General features: G+C 34.5%; 1 protein-coding gene across 1 annotated transcript; it reads right to left on the reverse strand.

Annotated features, from left to right (window-relative positions):
* Nucleotides 1-12,782: 12,782 nt before the first annotated feature.
* LOC143239814 (uncharacterized) lies at nt 12,783-15,618 on the reverse strand. Its single transcript, XM_076481354.1, has 2 exons — nt 15,511-15,618; nt 12,783-13,413 (listed from the first exon to the last, which is right to left on the reverse strand). The coding sequence occupies exons 1-2, from the start codon at nt 15,526-15,528 to the stop codon at nt 13,075-13,077; spliced, it is 357 nt and encodes a 118-aa protein (XP_076337469.1). The 5' UTR covers nt 15,529-15,618; the 3' UTR covers nt 12,783-13,074.
* Between the last annotated feature and the right edge of the window lie 1,575 nt (nt 15,619-17,193).

The following is a 17,193-nucleotide window of genomic DNA, read 5'->3' on the forward strand; positions in this document are numbered from 1 at the left end:
AAAATGACCTGTCTTTTCTGGATTCTATAAGCCATAATTCTCATAATCTTTTTAACCCTTAAAGTATGGAGTAAGTTCCATAGCATATCACCAAAATATAATCAATTTTTACAATAATTTACATCACAATGATTTTACACCTTATAATTAACTGACTTAATTCTTTGTTAGGTAGAGGCATATATGGCCTCACTGCATATTCAATGTCAGACTGCTGAGTGATGGTAATCAAAGTGAGAGTACAGAATATATAATACGTCACTTCCAGTTCTTTTCCAAACACCAGTAATGCTTTTGTGTTGCTTGTAACTTCATGTATCACTCACGAGTAGGTAAAAGTAAAAGATTTTTATCTCATGTTTCCTGATATTCATTCACATAAATAAGCAATTGATTTAAGAGTATATGGTTGTAATTCTCCATCACTGCATCGGAAGAGGGGTGAAAGATGATGTTCTGGTGTTTTATGTTCCAAGAGTTTCACTTACCTCTGCAACAAGACAGAATCAAAGTTTTGTTACTGATCTAAGTGAGGTTCCATAGATATCTCAATTTTTGAAACAAGTTCTTTATTAGGTTTCTATGTTAAAATTTTTGCTTTCATAGTAGAAACAATATATATATCTGAGAACGGCTGGTATGGGTATTAACATTTTTACTGATAAGAATAGAACAACGTTTCGACCTTCGTAAGCCGAAGCGTTGTTCTCTCCTTATCAGTGAAAGTGTTAATACCCAAACCAGCGGTTCTCAGATACATTTTTAATTCAAATAGATTTCTCGTTATCTAAAATTAGGAACAATATATATTTCTGATGATTTGGTGAGACAATTCATCACCATCAAGATATGTGTAGTCTCTGTGTTTATCTGTGGTAGAGGACCAAGAAGATTCAATTCTCACATATGGTGCTCTAACACCGTACTGATATAGTTGTCCATCTTCTTTCCTTTATACATCTTTTCACTTCACACAATCTAAACAATCTTCAAACGATTTCTGACATTCAGCCTAGTAGAAACTTTTATTATTTTCTTAATACTTACATGCTCATCTTTTGAAAGGTTGTGAAAGTGATAATGTATTTTGATTGTAATGATTGTTTAAGCATCAATTGAATTTTAACTTCTATTAGCTTGAATCTTCCTGTTTTGACATAAATCCCACTTTACCCTGTGTATCTTTTTGTCTTGGTGACAAACTGAATCGTTGCCTGTCATGAGAGTTATTATGTTCTGTTTCTGATCTGTCGAATAATTGACTTAATACATATTTTATCTGGGTGTATTTTAGCTAATGGTTGTCAGTATTAATTGGTTTCTTGCTGATAGAAACTTTATTTTGGATAAATTTTGCTGTGCTTCACTCTAGATTTGTTGTATTTATAATCTTGCGCTTTTCTCATTTCACAGCGTTTACAATATTTAACAATACAAATCCTCATTATAATGAATCATCATGCCATTGATCTATATAGAGCAACGTATGAAACTTCAGTTCTTCCCTAGAAGTTTTTGAAACCACCATGATATCTTTCCTGGATTGTAGAAATATATCAGCTACTTCAAGCTGTCTGGGAAGGTAGTAACTGCAATAAGTAGGAGCTCTAACAATTTTGAGTTATCCAGTATATTTTTAGCATAATTCGTTGCTTTGCTATAATAAGCAGTTAAATTTTCTTTACTGTAGTTATGATAACACTGCTCCTACCACAATATTTCTTGTGTATGTATTCATTAAAACTAGGTTTTCAAATTTCTGGCATGCTAATAAAAGGAGTTTTTCTTCAGTTTGCTTAATGGCTTTGTTTACAATCAGCAGTCTAGCAAAAGTGATTTGTTTTTCTAGTAGACTGTATAGAGAGCAAGCTATACCAGAGAAAGATTTTATTAACTTACAACATTGGGAGAATAATCCAAAAAATACTCTTATCTCACACACGTTTTGAAGTGCTGGCTATTTCAAATCATATCCAACCTTGTTTTGGGTTTTAATGCCCTTTCTCCACTATATTGATGAAAAAATCTCATTTCTTGATTTTAGATTGTCCAGATATAAATACAGGTTTTGAACTGCAAAGTTTGGAAAAGTATAAACTAGTGTTGTAAATCATGCTTTAATCAGAGTAAATACCATTTGCTTCAACACACTTTTGCCAACGTCTAACGATGCCGTTTATGACCCTGCTGTAGAAATTAGAGTTTCTACGGTCAGCGAACTCTCTAAAAGGTTCTTCCGTAGCTACATGGTTTTGAAAGCGTTTATTTTCAAAAAGTTGTCAAAATGCTTTAAAAAATAAAAATCTGTAGGGGAAAGATCTGGGGAATAAGGTGGATGAGGCAGAACCTCGATTCCCAATTCGTTCAATTTTTAGAACGTCATCCTTCAAAAATCTCATAACGCCGATTCTGTTTATCTTCAGTCAGCTCATGTAGAACCCATTTATAAAATTTTTTAGTCTTTCCAATCATACTCAGATGGTTAGCAATGCTTGATTTGCATGTGCCTAGCTTTTCTGCAAGCTCACGTACTGTTGTGCGAGGGTCTGTCTCAACTGCTTTCCTTAATGTGTTATCATCTAAGGATGAATTCCTTCCAGGACCTTCGTGGTCATCAAGACTTTCATCTCCAGGTAGAAGCCTTTGGAACTGACGCTGAACTGTACGTTCAGTAACAGATCCAGGGTCGAATGCCTGATTGATGTTCCGTGTAGTTTCGATAACCTTTCGTACAAGTTTGAAGTCGTAGAGGAAAATCAGTCCTTCTTCTCCATGCTGTCTTGGGGGCTGTGAAACTTATTGTGAATAGAGTTGAAACATCAGCCAATTAAAACATTTTGTAAGCGACAAACGTTGTATTAAACTAACCAACACAAAATTACTCAGTATTCAGCTTCTAAATGTCATCGTGAGAATTCCGACATTTATTTCTGGACAACCTAATATTTAGATTAGTTGCACTCTTTCCTCATTTTGTCCAATACTTTTCGTAGCCTATTACACACACAAAACAAAACAAAATATTTTCTTCACCAAAGTCTATTTTTTTTAGATTATCACTTGCTAGTTTTCACTCTACAGACCCAATACTGAAAATTATTTTAATCTGATAAAGCAACCAAATTAGTGTCAACTCTTGGCAACGGGCGTTCATTCTTTCTTGAGACTTTATTCATCTGCTGGTACTCCACCCAAAAACGTGTTGCTCTACTCATCTTTAGAAGTGAAATAGGGATGCCCATAGACAAGTCCTTAATTTTGTTATTCTATTTTATTTCATGGCTTATATTTCTGTAAGAGCCATCGTTTTTACTCTCTGGAAACATCTACTATCAATTTTTTATGATTTTTTTATTTGTCCAACCTAAACCAGGAGGTCCGTTATAGAAGGTACCTTGATATTTTTAAAGAATTCGTTTATTCTAAGGAATTCATCAATTGTAAGACTTTTACTGCTATCATCATACATCACCTGTAAGCGAGATGATAAGTTTCTTTGTGTGTAGAATTTACTTTTTTCTTAAGTGTGTGTGTTTTCTTATGGCAAAGTCATATCGAGCTATCTGCTGTGTTTATCAAGGGGAATCAAACCCTTGATTTTAGTGTTGAAAATCCGAGGACTTACTTCTGTTCCGGGGGAAGAGGTCCTAAGTTGTTTTTTTTCGCAATGTTCTTTGATGCTAAAGTATTACAAGTACAACTTCAGATCTTACAATGTATCGTACAGATTTATTACGTAGTTTGTGGTTTATTGTGTTTATGGTCCTATTGATGATATCCTTACTTTTCAGATTCATGAGAGTTTTTACAGTTCGTAATCCCTCACTGTTAGTTCTATCAAGCCTGATTCACTAAGAACGAACATGTTCGGCGACAAGGATTCGAAAACGTATTGATTTACTTCAATCATATATTACTATATATTTAACACGATCATGAATGAAGTATAATTTAATATAATACAATGGGATATCTTTTCTGAGTGCTATTAACAAATAAACATAACGGCATTAATATATTCTCAAGTTTTTGGAAATCTTTCTAGTGATATTCTCTTATCGTTGGTATGCTTTGTTTGTTTGTTTGGAAATTTCGCACAAAGCTACTCGAGGGCTATCTGTGCTAGCCGTCCCTAATTTTGCAGTGTAAGACTAGAGGGAAGGCAGCTAGTCATCACCACCCACCGCCAACTCTTGGGCTACTCTTTTACCAACGAAAAGTGGGATTGACCGTCACATTATACACCCCCACGGCTGGGAGGGCGAGCATGTTTAGCGCGCGCGTTGGTATGCCTTCTATAACCATATCCCTTCTAGAACAGTATATGTCCTTTATTCCAGAAAACCCGACCTACGAGCGGTTGTTTGTCCTAGTAATTACAAAATTCATTAATAACGTTGTAATTTTCTCATCATATAAATTGTGCTGTTGAATTAATACATTTAACTGATATGCTTTTGTAGTTTGATCTTTGTCAAGGTTACTAATATGATGAAATTTCCCAAATTTGATCATAGTGACATGGCAAATACAATAATAGACCGGGCGTACCATTAGAAAGTCAATTATGCAGCTTCGAGAATAACCAGCAATTTATTTATTTTTCTCACAAACATACAATTTGGTAATACAAAAATAATATTTTAAACAGTATGTCTAATATAGAAAGAAGTATTACTATTATTTACTCTTGAAGGCTTACAACGCTAAAATCTGGTTTTCAATACTCTGTTGTAGGCACAACACAAATAACCCTTTGTGTAGCTTTGTGCTTAAGAACAGCTTGATCGAATAACTGTTAGTATAGGTTACTTTTAGTGACTAATAATAGTGCAAACGCTGCTACCAACATATTTACACCTGGCAAAATATATTCTTCACTTCTTTGTTAAGAATGTGATGATGTGAAATCTTGCGCTAGAACAAAATACTTTTATTCGCGTGTAGAGCAATTTTATTTTTTCAATTTGTTTGTAAAATAATACAGTTTTTAGAATATACGTGGAATAGAAGCAATCGAAGCATTATATATATTAACTTAAAGCTCGACACAGTAAAATTTCACTTTAAAATTTATATTATTCACGTCCTAAACGAATTGCAATTATACCTCAATGAAGTTTAAAGATCGCTCCTGAATTTAAAACTTTTCTCTCTTTATAATTCAACCGAATATAAAACTACTTTCATTTTCAAGTCATTTGAATTAGAACTCGTCTCACTTTGAAGTTACAATAAATTTAGAAATCATTACATTTCTTTGGAATTTAGGACTCTTTCATTTTAAAATTCACTCAACTAAAAACTCACTTTAAAAATTATCCATATTCAAAAGTCAATTCCACTTCATAATACATCTGAATATACCTTTTCTATATTTCTCAAATAACTTCTCACATCTTATAACTTGATTTAACATATACCGAAAATATTTTAAACAGAAATCAATGTTGTTTCTTAGCTTGCCATTCAGAAAATTAACAAATCTCTTTAAACAATACTTCTAAAAATATGCTATTTGTAGAGTTAATTCCATATACCACGTTTTAACTGTTTATGTTCGTATCACAAGTTACCTGAATTTTAAAATAATAATTGATAGACAAAGATGTGCGTTTCAAAAGCTGTGGTATATAAATCGTATAGTATCATGATAATTAACAGTAGTTGACGTTGATAGCTAGTTAAATTATCATAAAATTGAACCTCATTTGCATTTAAAGTTTGTACCTCGATTGTTTTGATAACTACATAATACAGGTTGTTCTGCCTTACTTTGCATCACCAATAACAAGTACTAATTTCAGCTTGACATAAAATGTATTTTTTACCTTGTTAAGTTCCATCAGCTACTTGTGATAAAAACACCAGGACCTGGTAAATAGAAAAGTAATACGGCGAACGTATTGTTGATTCGCAACTTGAAAAACATAGTGTTAACTCACCCGCTGGGTGGTTATTTTCTTTCATAATCCGGAAGATCTGAAATAAATTTATAAGTATGTATATACAACTGTAGTGTTGGTGATTTGATGACTAAAGAATACCAAGCTTACGCACATTTTTGTAAATTTTGAATAAAATATTATAAGTTCAAAAACATTAGATTTGACAGAAACACTCTCTGAAGTAAATTAGATTAACATTTCACAAATAATGTGTTTTAAGCTTTTCGTGTTTTCTGTTTATGATTTTTTCTCAAGGATCGATGATAATATTTCATGGAAAGTGATTAACGATACAAATAAAAAACAGTTTACTTCTAGGTTTTGTGCTGTTGCTTAAAGTGTTGGACTTACAGCGCTAAGTAGGAAAAAGAAATTTAATTGTTTCGAATGTTTGATTCTAAAATTTGACTGAAAAATTGCCTCGAGCAATTATGACAATATTCTATGATTGGCAATCAGAAAAAGTATAATTACGAAATATTTGTTAAAAGATTGTTCTTATACACTTTTCATTAAATTTTCTTTCTTATAAACACACCATATTTTGTCGATGAATCTTTCATTGTACTTAATATCTAGTATGTAAATATGCCTTATTTGCGAATTATTCTGATCAAACTTCTAAAATGTTCATACATTTTATATCAACTAAGATATACTGGTAGTATGACCTAATTTTTTATGTTTGTTGACCAGGCAAATACTGTCCTTTATGAGTAATTGCAAGTTTGACCATGCTATAATTACTAATTTGCTAAACATAAAACAACAGTGGAAGCCAGCAATATAAAGATACTGACACATAGACAGAGTACGTTATATTATGATAATTTTGAAAACTCATTACAACCTTACAGTCCACATCATTATGCCCGGGCATTTTCTATCTGATGACCACGATGCATTGTCAAAATAGTCCTTAATCTACATTGAAAGAGGATCAAGCATGAGGTTGTCAGGTCTAAGGCATTTCGTCCAACTATGTGGTTCAAATCTATCTAGTGTACAAGAAATATTTTCTAACACTCTTTTTCAAGAGTCCAGTCACACAAAAACATATAGCTGTTGCATCTAATGACTTAACCAATATTTATTTTTATGAAATAGTATGAATACCCCTTTTATCCTCCAGATGCTTCGGGTATGCGACAGATGAATGCATTTATTGTAGAAACAGCTTGTTTAACGCGTGATATGTGTCACTCTCTCAAACAGAAATCCTTCTTAACTATGTTGCATGGGCACGTGGATAAATTGTACCTCAGGGATTTGTGTTTATAGATTATCATCTGTTGCAAAATGCTGCACCTAGGTTACCATGGCTGGGGAATAATTTGTTGCAGATCTCGTTGTGAATGGTCCTGGTTCCCCAATTTATTACATATTTCTTTCTTGATGACGAGAAACCCACTTAAAATAAAAATATATCTACATATTCCTTTGTTTTCTGATACCGTTAAGTACAAGAGATATCTCATCTTAAAAATTCTAAACCCATTATCTAAATACATCTTTGTAATCTGAGTGTATGGATATTTTGCATCAGATAAGGCTTCACACACCCTTTTAGAAAATGATCAACTCGCAATGAAGATGACCGAGGAAGGTCGAAACGTTGTTCTATGCTTACCAATGAGAGTGTTGATATCCATACCAGCCGTTCTGAGATACATTTTTATTTCGAGTGGGTTTCTCGTCATCAAGAGAAACTGCTCAGGTCTTTTAACTCCCAGGTTACACTCAATCATATCTTCGAATCGTCCTTTCCTATAACTTGCTTTTGTAGAACTAAAGGCATTTCACTTTCACTCTTCTATTCAAAGATCGTATGCTGTAAAGCTACCGACCTAGAAAAAGCTTCTTACCATTAACAAATGTGCGCCTTGGAACACATTGAATTTTCTAACAGCACTGGACATAAACTTCAAACTGTACCTAATTTTATATACATCTTCACAAGGAATCGTCATTATGCCCAAGTTCCATAGAAAATTTTTCAATCCTAACTTCTGGAGGTAATGACCACGAACTTTAGATAAAGAAAGCCTTATGTCTTATGAACAAACACCCAGGCTTCTATAAATATTCGAACTAGTCCAAGTTGTTTTATTTAAATAGCCCCCTCTATCTCCTTTTTCTTTTTAACACCATTCATTGTAGTTTTATGTTAGCAATTGTCCTAAAGATTGATCATTTTTATCATATTCACAGATTTGCTGAAGATGGAATATATGTAACTCCGAAAAGATCATTAAAGATATTTACGATTGTTGCCGTTGCTTTACTATTCATTACAAAACTTTGTTTTCTACCAAATGTATCAATAGCATTAGTTCCATTTGTAGAACTCAATTGTTTTTCAACTAAATATTTTTGAACAGCCCTCGTATAGCTATATAACACTTGTTCAGAAAATATTTAGTTGAAAAACAATTGAGTTCTACAAATGGAACTAATGCTATTACGACGCCATTTCCCGATTGCAGATATCTTCATTTGTGTATTAGCTACGCGGTTTTAAGTGAAGTGCGATTTTTTCGTTTGGCGGATTTCAGAATGAATTACCTGAAGGAGCAACGACTTGCTATGAAATTTTGTGTTAAACTTGGAAAATCTGCGACTGAAACTTTTGCTATGATGTTGCTATGAATCGTACGGCATCTTTCAAGTGGCATGAACGTTTTAAGGATAGTCGACAGTCCATTGAAGATGATGAGCGTCCTGGACGTCCTTCCACGTCAACTGACGACCCACACGTCGACAAAATCAACACCCTGGTGCGGGCAACTCGACGTCTGACTGTCAGGAAGCTTGCTGAAGAGTGTGGGATATCAGTTGGGTCTTGTTACGAGATTTTGACCGAAAAATTGCAGATGCACCGCGTTGCTGCGAAATTCAGCCCTCAGAACTCGTGAGTTTTTGGTCAAACACTCGATCACTGTTCTTCCCCACCCCCTGACTCACCTGACCTTGCTCCTTGCGATTTTTCTTGTTCCCCAAACTCAAAAGACCCTTGAAAGGAAGACGATTTGAGACGATTCCCGAGATTAAGGCAAATGCGACGAAGGTGCTGGAGGAAATTACAAAAGAAGCGTACCAGGACTGTTTCAACAAGAGGAAACACCGTTGGGATAAGTGTGTGCGTTGTGGAGGAGAGTACTTTGAAGGGGTCCCAGACCTGTAACTTCTAAATAAAGTACATTTTGTTTTATGACGTCAGTCCGCGTATTTTTTGAACAGACCTTGTATATTTAATCAGTTCTATAAAATTCAGTTGTAATTAAAAACTTCTTTATTGTATAATCATTTTCTTTTCAAATCATTAAGTTAACAACATATATATATGTCATTAAAGAAAGGGAAACACCGATAGGTTCAACCAGTTTAGAGAAAAGTGTGAAACCAGTTTTAAATTTCTACTTTAAAAATACTAATTTTATTATTATATAATGATTTTTTTAGGTCATGCACCTATTAAATTATAATATACATTCTCAGCTATATAGTCATCACGTTTCATTGTTGAATTATCATCACTTCAATAAATTATGCAAAAACTAAAATTCCGCGTTTTGACTGTGGTAAGTTAAATCCTAACTTTAATAATTACCTATAAACTATAGCAGTAGGTGATTTCAGACAGAACCCACACACACATATACACACTTTTTATTACTATGCTTCATTCTTTGACATTTCCATTCAGTAAAAACACGGGATGTAATATAATTTAAATGTTAGGGCATTCTGTATTTAAGTTCATAACGGTTATCTTTCCACGTTTTCAAACTTAAGTTTAGCTTAGACAAATAGAGATTTAAAAAAAACTGTCAATAATTTATTTATGACAATAGCTCGTAAAAAGAGAAAAGTCTGAGGTGAGTTCTTGAGGCATACTCTCTCGTAAACCTTTTTTATTTTCGATGAAGGAAAATGGTACAGTCTGGTGAAATTTTGGAATAATGTTATGTTGAAAGTGACCTGGATTTAGCCGGTTAAACAACTACAGTGTTATGCTGAAATTGGCCTGTATTTAGCAATGTTATGCTGAAATTCACCGGGATCCAGTCGGTTAAACAACTACAATCTTATGCTGGAATTGGCCTGGATCCAGTCGATTAAACAACTCCAGTGCGTTATAAACAGCTGCTAATTTAATTAAAACGTGAAATTTGTTTTTTTTTTGCCAATATGTGTGAGCGTGACAGGCCAAAGAAAAAGTAAATTCGCTAAGCCTAATCCTCTATATTTCTCCTTTTTTATATATTTAATGCGGCAAACAAGCATGCCGGTTACTATTCTGGAATGAATGAGAGCAGTGGTTCTTAACGTTGTTGGAGGTACTGAACCCTGGAAGTTTTGTACTTGCATTCACTGAACCCTTCGTTATTGGAAAAAATAAAATATGATTTTTTTCAAATTCAAAACATAAGTATATATTTTATTATTTCAAAGAACAAAGCCAACAAAACATGAATTTCTCACAAAAACATAACTCAATGAATATTTACTGCAAATCAATGTGACTTTTGCTGTTACCTTTCAGAGACAAATTCAGAAATGAGCGGCTTCACCTTGGCAAGTGCCACTCTCATGTCATTTTCGCAACAAAGTTTGTTCCTTTTCTTCGTTTTTATGTCTACCATCCTCGAAAAGGATTGCTCACAAAGATACTTTGTAACAAACGGTATGAGTATCTCAAGGGCTTTCTTAGCAATAAGAGGGTACGCTACGATTTGGTGACACCTAAACGTTGAGAGCGTTGTTGTTCTGAAAAGTAGCTGTTAAACCTGGATCTGCTGAAGTTCAATGATTTCGTCGAGGTATTCATCATTGACATCTGCTGTCGCAATACTAAACGTTAACGGCTGTCTCACCCATGCTGGATATGACTCTCTGGTGGGGAAGTATCCGTCGAGAGAATTTGTGAGCTTATCTAAGTGCATGGCAATTGCTTGCTTCAGTTCCCCGGATACAGAAATGTCTCCGATTTCAGACACATCTTCGATCTTACTTACACAGTCGTCCAGTAGGGGAAAGTTTGCGAAGTTATCACTCTCTGTTCGTCGTTTCCATAACGGTAGCTTTTTTTGAAAAGCCTTCAGGTTTTCTTCCTCTTCCATGATGTTGACTCAACTACCCTGCATCTGTTGATTGAGAACATTAAAGATATCGGCCATGTACGCTAAAATGAGAATGAACTCAATTTTTTTGAAGCAATCTGCATGACAATGTTCGTGCTCTCGCAAAAATAGGGCTAATTCCACATGCATGGCAAAAACACGGTTCAGCACCTTTCCTCGGAATAACCACCGAACGTTAGAATGGTACAGAAGTACCTCGAATTCAGAGCCCATTTCATTACACAGCTCTTTGAAGATGCGGTGCTTCAGGGCACTATTTCGGACAAAGTTCACACATTCCACTACAATTTTTAATACTTCTGCCAGTTTTGAAGGCAAGATTTTTGTTGTCAACGCATGCCTGTGCAGAACACAGTGCGTTACAATGATGTGTGGTGCATCGGCTTTCACCAGCGCACCAAAACTAGTTTTGTCCCAGCATGCTTGGAGCTCCATCTGCACAAACTGCAGAAACCATATCCCACGAGAGATCGTTGTCTTTGAAGAAGTCATCCACAAGTTTCTTCACGCTGGCTGCCTTAGTTGTTGTAAGAGGATTACAAGATAAAAAATATTTTATCTCGTCGTTTTTCACACAACGCACGAATACAACTAGCTGGATTAGATTGGAAACGTCGGTGGTCTCGTCGAGTTGAAGGCTGAATTTTGCTGGGCTTGAAATCAGATCAACAACTACTTTAACCGAGATGTCATCGCTTATGTCATCTATTCTGCTGCTGATGGTGTCATTTGAAAGAGGAATTTGGAATAACTTATTTTCAGCAGCTTTTCCCAGCATGATATTCGCCATCTCCAGTGCAGCTGGTTTTACGAGTGCTTCACCAATGGTGTGTGGTTTACCCCGCTTTGCGATCAGGTACGAAACTTCGTACGATGTTGTGAGAATCGGTTTGTCGGTGGGTACAAAGCGGCGAACAGGCAAAGTAGCCTTTTCATCGAGCTTGGCTCTCTTTACCTTCAATTCAGCAAGCGTTGTGTTCTTGTATTTCCCATCTCCATGCAGCTTTAGGTAGTGACTCCCATCATGTTCCGTTATACACGCGAATCCATATTGTACGTATTCGTCTGACTACTTTCTGTTTTAGCTCGACATGGTTAGTATGAAGTGATTAAAAGATTTGGAAAAAATCGCAAAAGACGCACGATTACTACAGTCGCAAGTCGACTGCTAAGCGCACGATGTTCCCTGCAGCACAGATATTAAGACCAAGTGATGTGACGTGATCAGCCGCAGCCAATGATGGCCAAGTGGAGTATGACGTCACGAATCATACGAGTGGGGTGAACGGAACGGACATACACATGGTGTGTGTGTCTTGACCTCCGCCGAACCCCTGGGGTTCGATTGAACCCAGGTTAAGAACCACTGAATTAGAGCAATCCAAAACTTGTTATTTTGTAAATTTAGATACTTTTCTTACGAGTTTATTTTTCTTTTCAACATGTGTAGCATAATAGCTCCTAGTTATTAAGGTATAGTTATAAATCAACACGTGAAAACTGCTTATTGATGTCATTTTTTTCTAAAGTCTCCCCTTATGTCTTATGGTAAGTCCGGAACTTATTACGCTTCAAACTGGGTTTCGATACTCGCAGTACACACAAAACAGATAACTTATTGTGTAGCTTTGTGCTTAATAGAAAATAAACAAACAAACAAACATTTTTCTAAAACACCAGTTGTTATAAATAAAAGCTCCTGGATACAAATTTATATTTGTAGTTACAGAAAATTACAAAAAATAAGATATTAACAATTAACTTTTAAAATATGTTCACTATGAAACAGAAGATATCAATATTGCAGTGTTGAAGTAATGGTGCGTGGGAAAATGGTTACATGGTAAATAGTGTTGTTATTTTCTCACATTCTGATTACCATGCCTCCAAACTTTTTCTAGGCCCTTTTATTTCGAAGTAATTCTTTTGCTCACTTTAACATTTGAGCTAACGCATGTACTAATAATTTCATTTTCTCATAATTAGTGGTGTCTTCCTCCCACAGGATAATGGGCGTACCATCCAAAGGCGCCATAGCCGCCAGTATAGGCACCTTTGTCAAGATAGCCAGATACATCGTAACCACCACCATAACCGGTAGCAGCCGGTTTCAGGTCAGCTTTTACTTCGTGTGAAGCAGCTGGCACATATACAGCAGGTTCGTGATGGTCCTCAGCTACCAACAATACTTCAGGCTCTTCGAAGGACTCGGAAGGTATTAGAAATGTTCCATCCTGCTCCACGGGTGACTCTTCTTGGTTATCATGGATAGGGGCCGCCACAGCTGCACTAATCATGAATGATAAGGCAAAGATGAAGATCTAGATAAAAAGTATATAAAAGTTCAGTTTTTATTACATTTAAATACGCTCAGTAAAAATGATAATAATGATTAAGAAGCTAATAATAATAATTTGCTTTACCATGTTAAGATCATTTCAAGTAGTTATACTATTGTTGTTTCATTTGTTGCTCTTAAATGTTCTGTCTGCGAAATAACTTCATCTATTAGACGAGTCGCAAAGCCAAAATATATATTACTTTAAACAACTACAGTGAGTTCTAAGTGTGTGTGTATATGTTAGACGATAATGACAACCAACAAACTGCATGAATATTGTTGGACAGCAGAGTGATTTTTTACTCATTCAGCCTCGGAGAAACCTACAATTTGCAGGTAATGATAGGGTCATCAAGTGTCCAGCTTAATTGTGATTTTTATACGCTTTGAGTTTACAATTGAAAAAAAAAATTACATAAGATACAGCGATTATCTGCAATTTTATTTATTTGCATAGAATGTATTAATAACAATCAGTAAATCTTTTTTTTTTTCGTATGACCACTGGTCTAAAATGTGATAAGGGTACCAGGCCTACCTCTTCTAATGACCTTGTTAGAACATTATTACAGTTAACGTCTAATCTTACTCTGTGGCAATTTTCAACCTCATTTGATTTTCTGAGGAAACGTGCTGCCTTCATAATTTATTTCTCCCTCTCATTTTTACAGTAATTATATGTTTTGACTAATGTACTGCCGTTTTCAAATAAGAAGGATAATATTTGCCTAATGCGAGTACACTAGATAAGTCTTTTTTTTAAATAACATTATTCTGAGATACACAGATTACAGGACCAGTACATATATTTATATATAACCAAGCTATGAAATCATCCAGATCAATGTAATAATATATTTAATTTTACTTTGGTCGTTTTCAATCTCTCCGCAACTTTGTTTTGTTTGTTTGTTTGGAAATTTCGCACAAAGCTACTCGAGGGCTATCTGTGCTAGCCGTCCCTAATTTAGCAGTGTAAGACTAGAGGGAAGGCAGCTAGTCATCACCACCCACCGCCAACTCTTGGGCTACTCTTTACCAACGAATAGTGGGATTGACCGTCACATTATACACCCCCACGGCTGGGAGGGTGAGCATGTTTAGCGCGACGCGGGCGCGAACCCGCGACCCTCGGATTACGAGTCGCACGCCTTACGCGCTAGGCTCTCCGCAACAATCTTACAAAGCTTTAGAAATAAACTTCATCCAGTTTAAAAAAAAATAGAAAAGAAATGTAGTATACATTTGTAGTAATCTTTAACATATCTGATAGAATATTTTTATTACAACTGTCAGAACAATAATTTTTTCCTCAATGCTGAGTACCATGTTAAAACCGTGTTTTAACTACTGATATTCACAAAGCATAGAGTGGCACTGGTCAGAGTTTACACGCACATATATATGCGTTTACAAAATTTCGTACGAGTATTACTACATGCTCTGGGGATACCATTATCAACAGCTTAATACAGCAGTATCAAAATACACTATATGAATTAACTTCACGAAATACATTTTTGTATATTTTAATATCTGATTTCTTACCCACAAATCTTTTTCAATAAATATAAAATACATGTAAAGATATGTTTCTCTGGAATTAAGTCGTATTATTTCTACTTCTTGAGAACTTCTCTAATGTATTTTCCAGTATACATTATCTTATTTAAAGATACCGAATGTCCAAGAACTACTAAGGATATTATGAGGCTCGTTTTATTATTTCCCTTAACGTCATGGTTCATATACGTATAATACTTGGTGGTTTAAATAATTTTATGGTATAATATTCATTTCTGCTTTATTTAACATGAAGAAAATTCAACAGGATTTTGAACAAAAAAAGGTTATTTCACTCAGAAATTAACAATGTATAAACTAAATATAAGAGAATAACACAAACAAATTCTAAACTTGTTTTCCATTTAAAATCTTATTTTTTAATTATATATTATAAAGAACAATATCCAAGTTTATCATACCAATCATATTCGTAGAAGTGTATAAATATTTTGTGTTGGTTTACAAGACATACAAATTCTTTAGGCTTAACGAAATAGAAGTCAAGACTTACGACAGTTAGTGGTTTCATTTTGTTGTATCAGCTTCTACGTATATCAATACTAATCTATGGAGTGGACTAATGTGAAATGAGGGCTATTTATAAAGAACTTATTAAGACCCGTAACAGAACTGGAGACGTCGGCGATCCGAAGAAACTAGGCCGACAGTGCGTTCATCCATTTCGGTAACGTCGTTACTCGTCAAGGAGTTTTACTATTCTTATAAAAACTTAGAACGGTCTGTCGCACGCTGTCTTGGATGACATAATACTCACTTTAAGATGGGACTGGTTATATTATTTTATATTTGACACATTGAATTCTAAGGCTGCAGTTAAATAGAACGTGATAATTGTATACTGATAGTACGAGGATCACATTTGCCATAAAATCTATTTTCGACATAGAACTATCTTACAAAAAGAAAATAAAAATATATAGAACGATTTAGACCATAGAATGGAAAGGAAATCTTGTCAGAGAAAAAATAGTTGTTGTTTTCTTGTTCGTAATTATCTTCTACAAGTAACTTAAGTAAACATTGTTATAAATACAATTAGACTTGTCTGGCTGTGTCTAAAACACTAAACGAAAGCATTAAAAGGAACAACAGAATTCAATACTAACTCTTCAAATCTCATGTAACATCAATGTTGAAATTCTTCCTAATTAAATACAGATGTCCATATTTTCTAGAACCTGAGCTGGCAGTATATGAACTATCAAGTTCTATACACTTTAACACTGTTTCTTCATTCACGTTTCACCTTATCCTTGGTGCTCATGAGGAATATTACGTTTTCAAGTATTATTTTAATGTCAAATATGTGTTAAATTATTATTTACGTGTCTTTAACTATAGTTGGTCATATCTGTAAAATTTCATAAATATTTATAAAGCCAGTAGAAAAAGTTCAGCTTATTGTACATTGTAGTTGCTTTATCTTTGTGGTTAAACTCAAACCTACACAACCGTTGGTATAAAAATCTGATTTCCAACATTATAAGCCATCAATCTTAACGCTTAACCACCAAAGGGTTATGTGTTGGTTTACAAGACATACAAATTCTTTAGGCTTAACGAAATAGAAGTCAAGACTTACGACAGTTAGTGGTTTCATTTTGTTGTATCAGCTTCTACGTATATCAGTACTAATCTATGGAGTGGACTAATGTGAAATGAGGGCTATTTATAAAGAACTTAAGACCCGTAACAGAACTGGAGACGTCGGCGATCCGAAGAAACTTTAACGGTTCTTTACCGTTAAAATGATATCTGAAAAAATTTTGAGAAATCAGACTTTTATAAAGTTGTAGTAGACCTACTGCAAGACGTGTGATAAGGAAACGTTTATATAATATTTGCGCAAAACAAGAAAATAGAGCAGTGTCTGAAAAAGAACTGAGGGCGTCATTATTGGTAAATGAGTTCCGTGATGCATTTTTGTTAATGGAAAGCAAATATGCTAAACTGTAAATAGCATATGGCAGCGTTTAGGATTATTCTTAGTACTAAGTTTGGCTTTTTCAAGACTTCAACGTTCCAGAAGACAAGCTCAGTCAAGAAACGCAAAAAATAGTTTTGAAACTAGAAATATTGTTATTTTTATGCAAAAGCACAATAAAAACGTATTGAAAACATATTAGTAAAATGTTGGCTTGTTCTATACAGTTAATTTTGCATTTAGAACTTA

Source organism: Tachypleus tridentatus, chromosome 13 (genome assembly GCF_004210375.1).
Source record: "Tachypleus tridentatus isolate NWPU-2018 chromosome 13, ASM421037v1, whole genome shotgun sequence".
Taxonomy (NCBI): domain Eukaryota; kingdom Metazoa; phylum Arthropoda; class Merostomata; order Xiphosura; family Limulidae; genus Tachypleus; species Tachypleus tridentatus.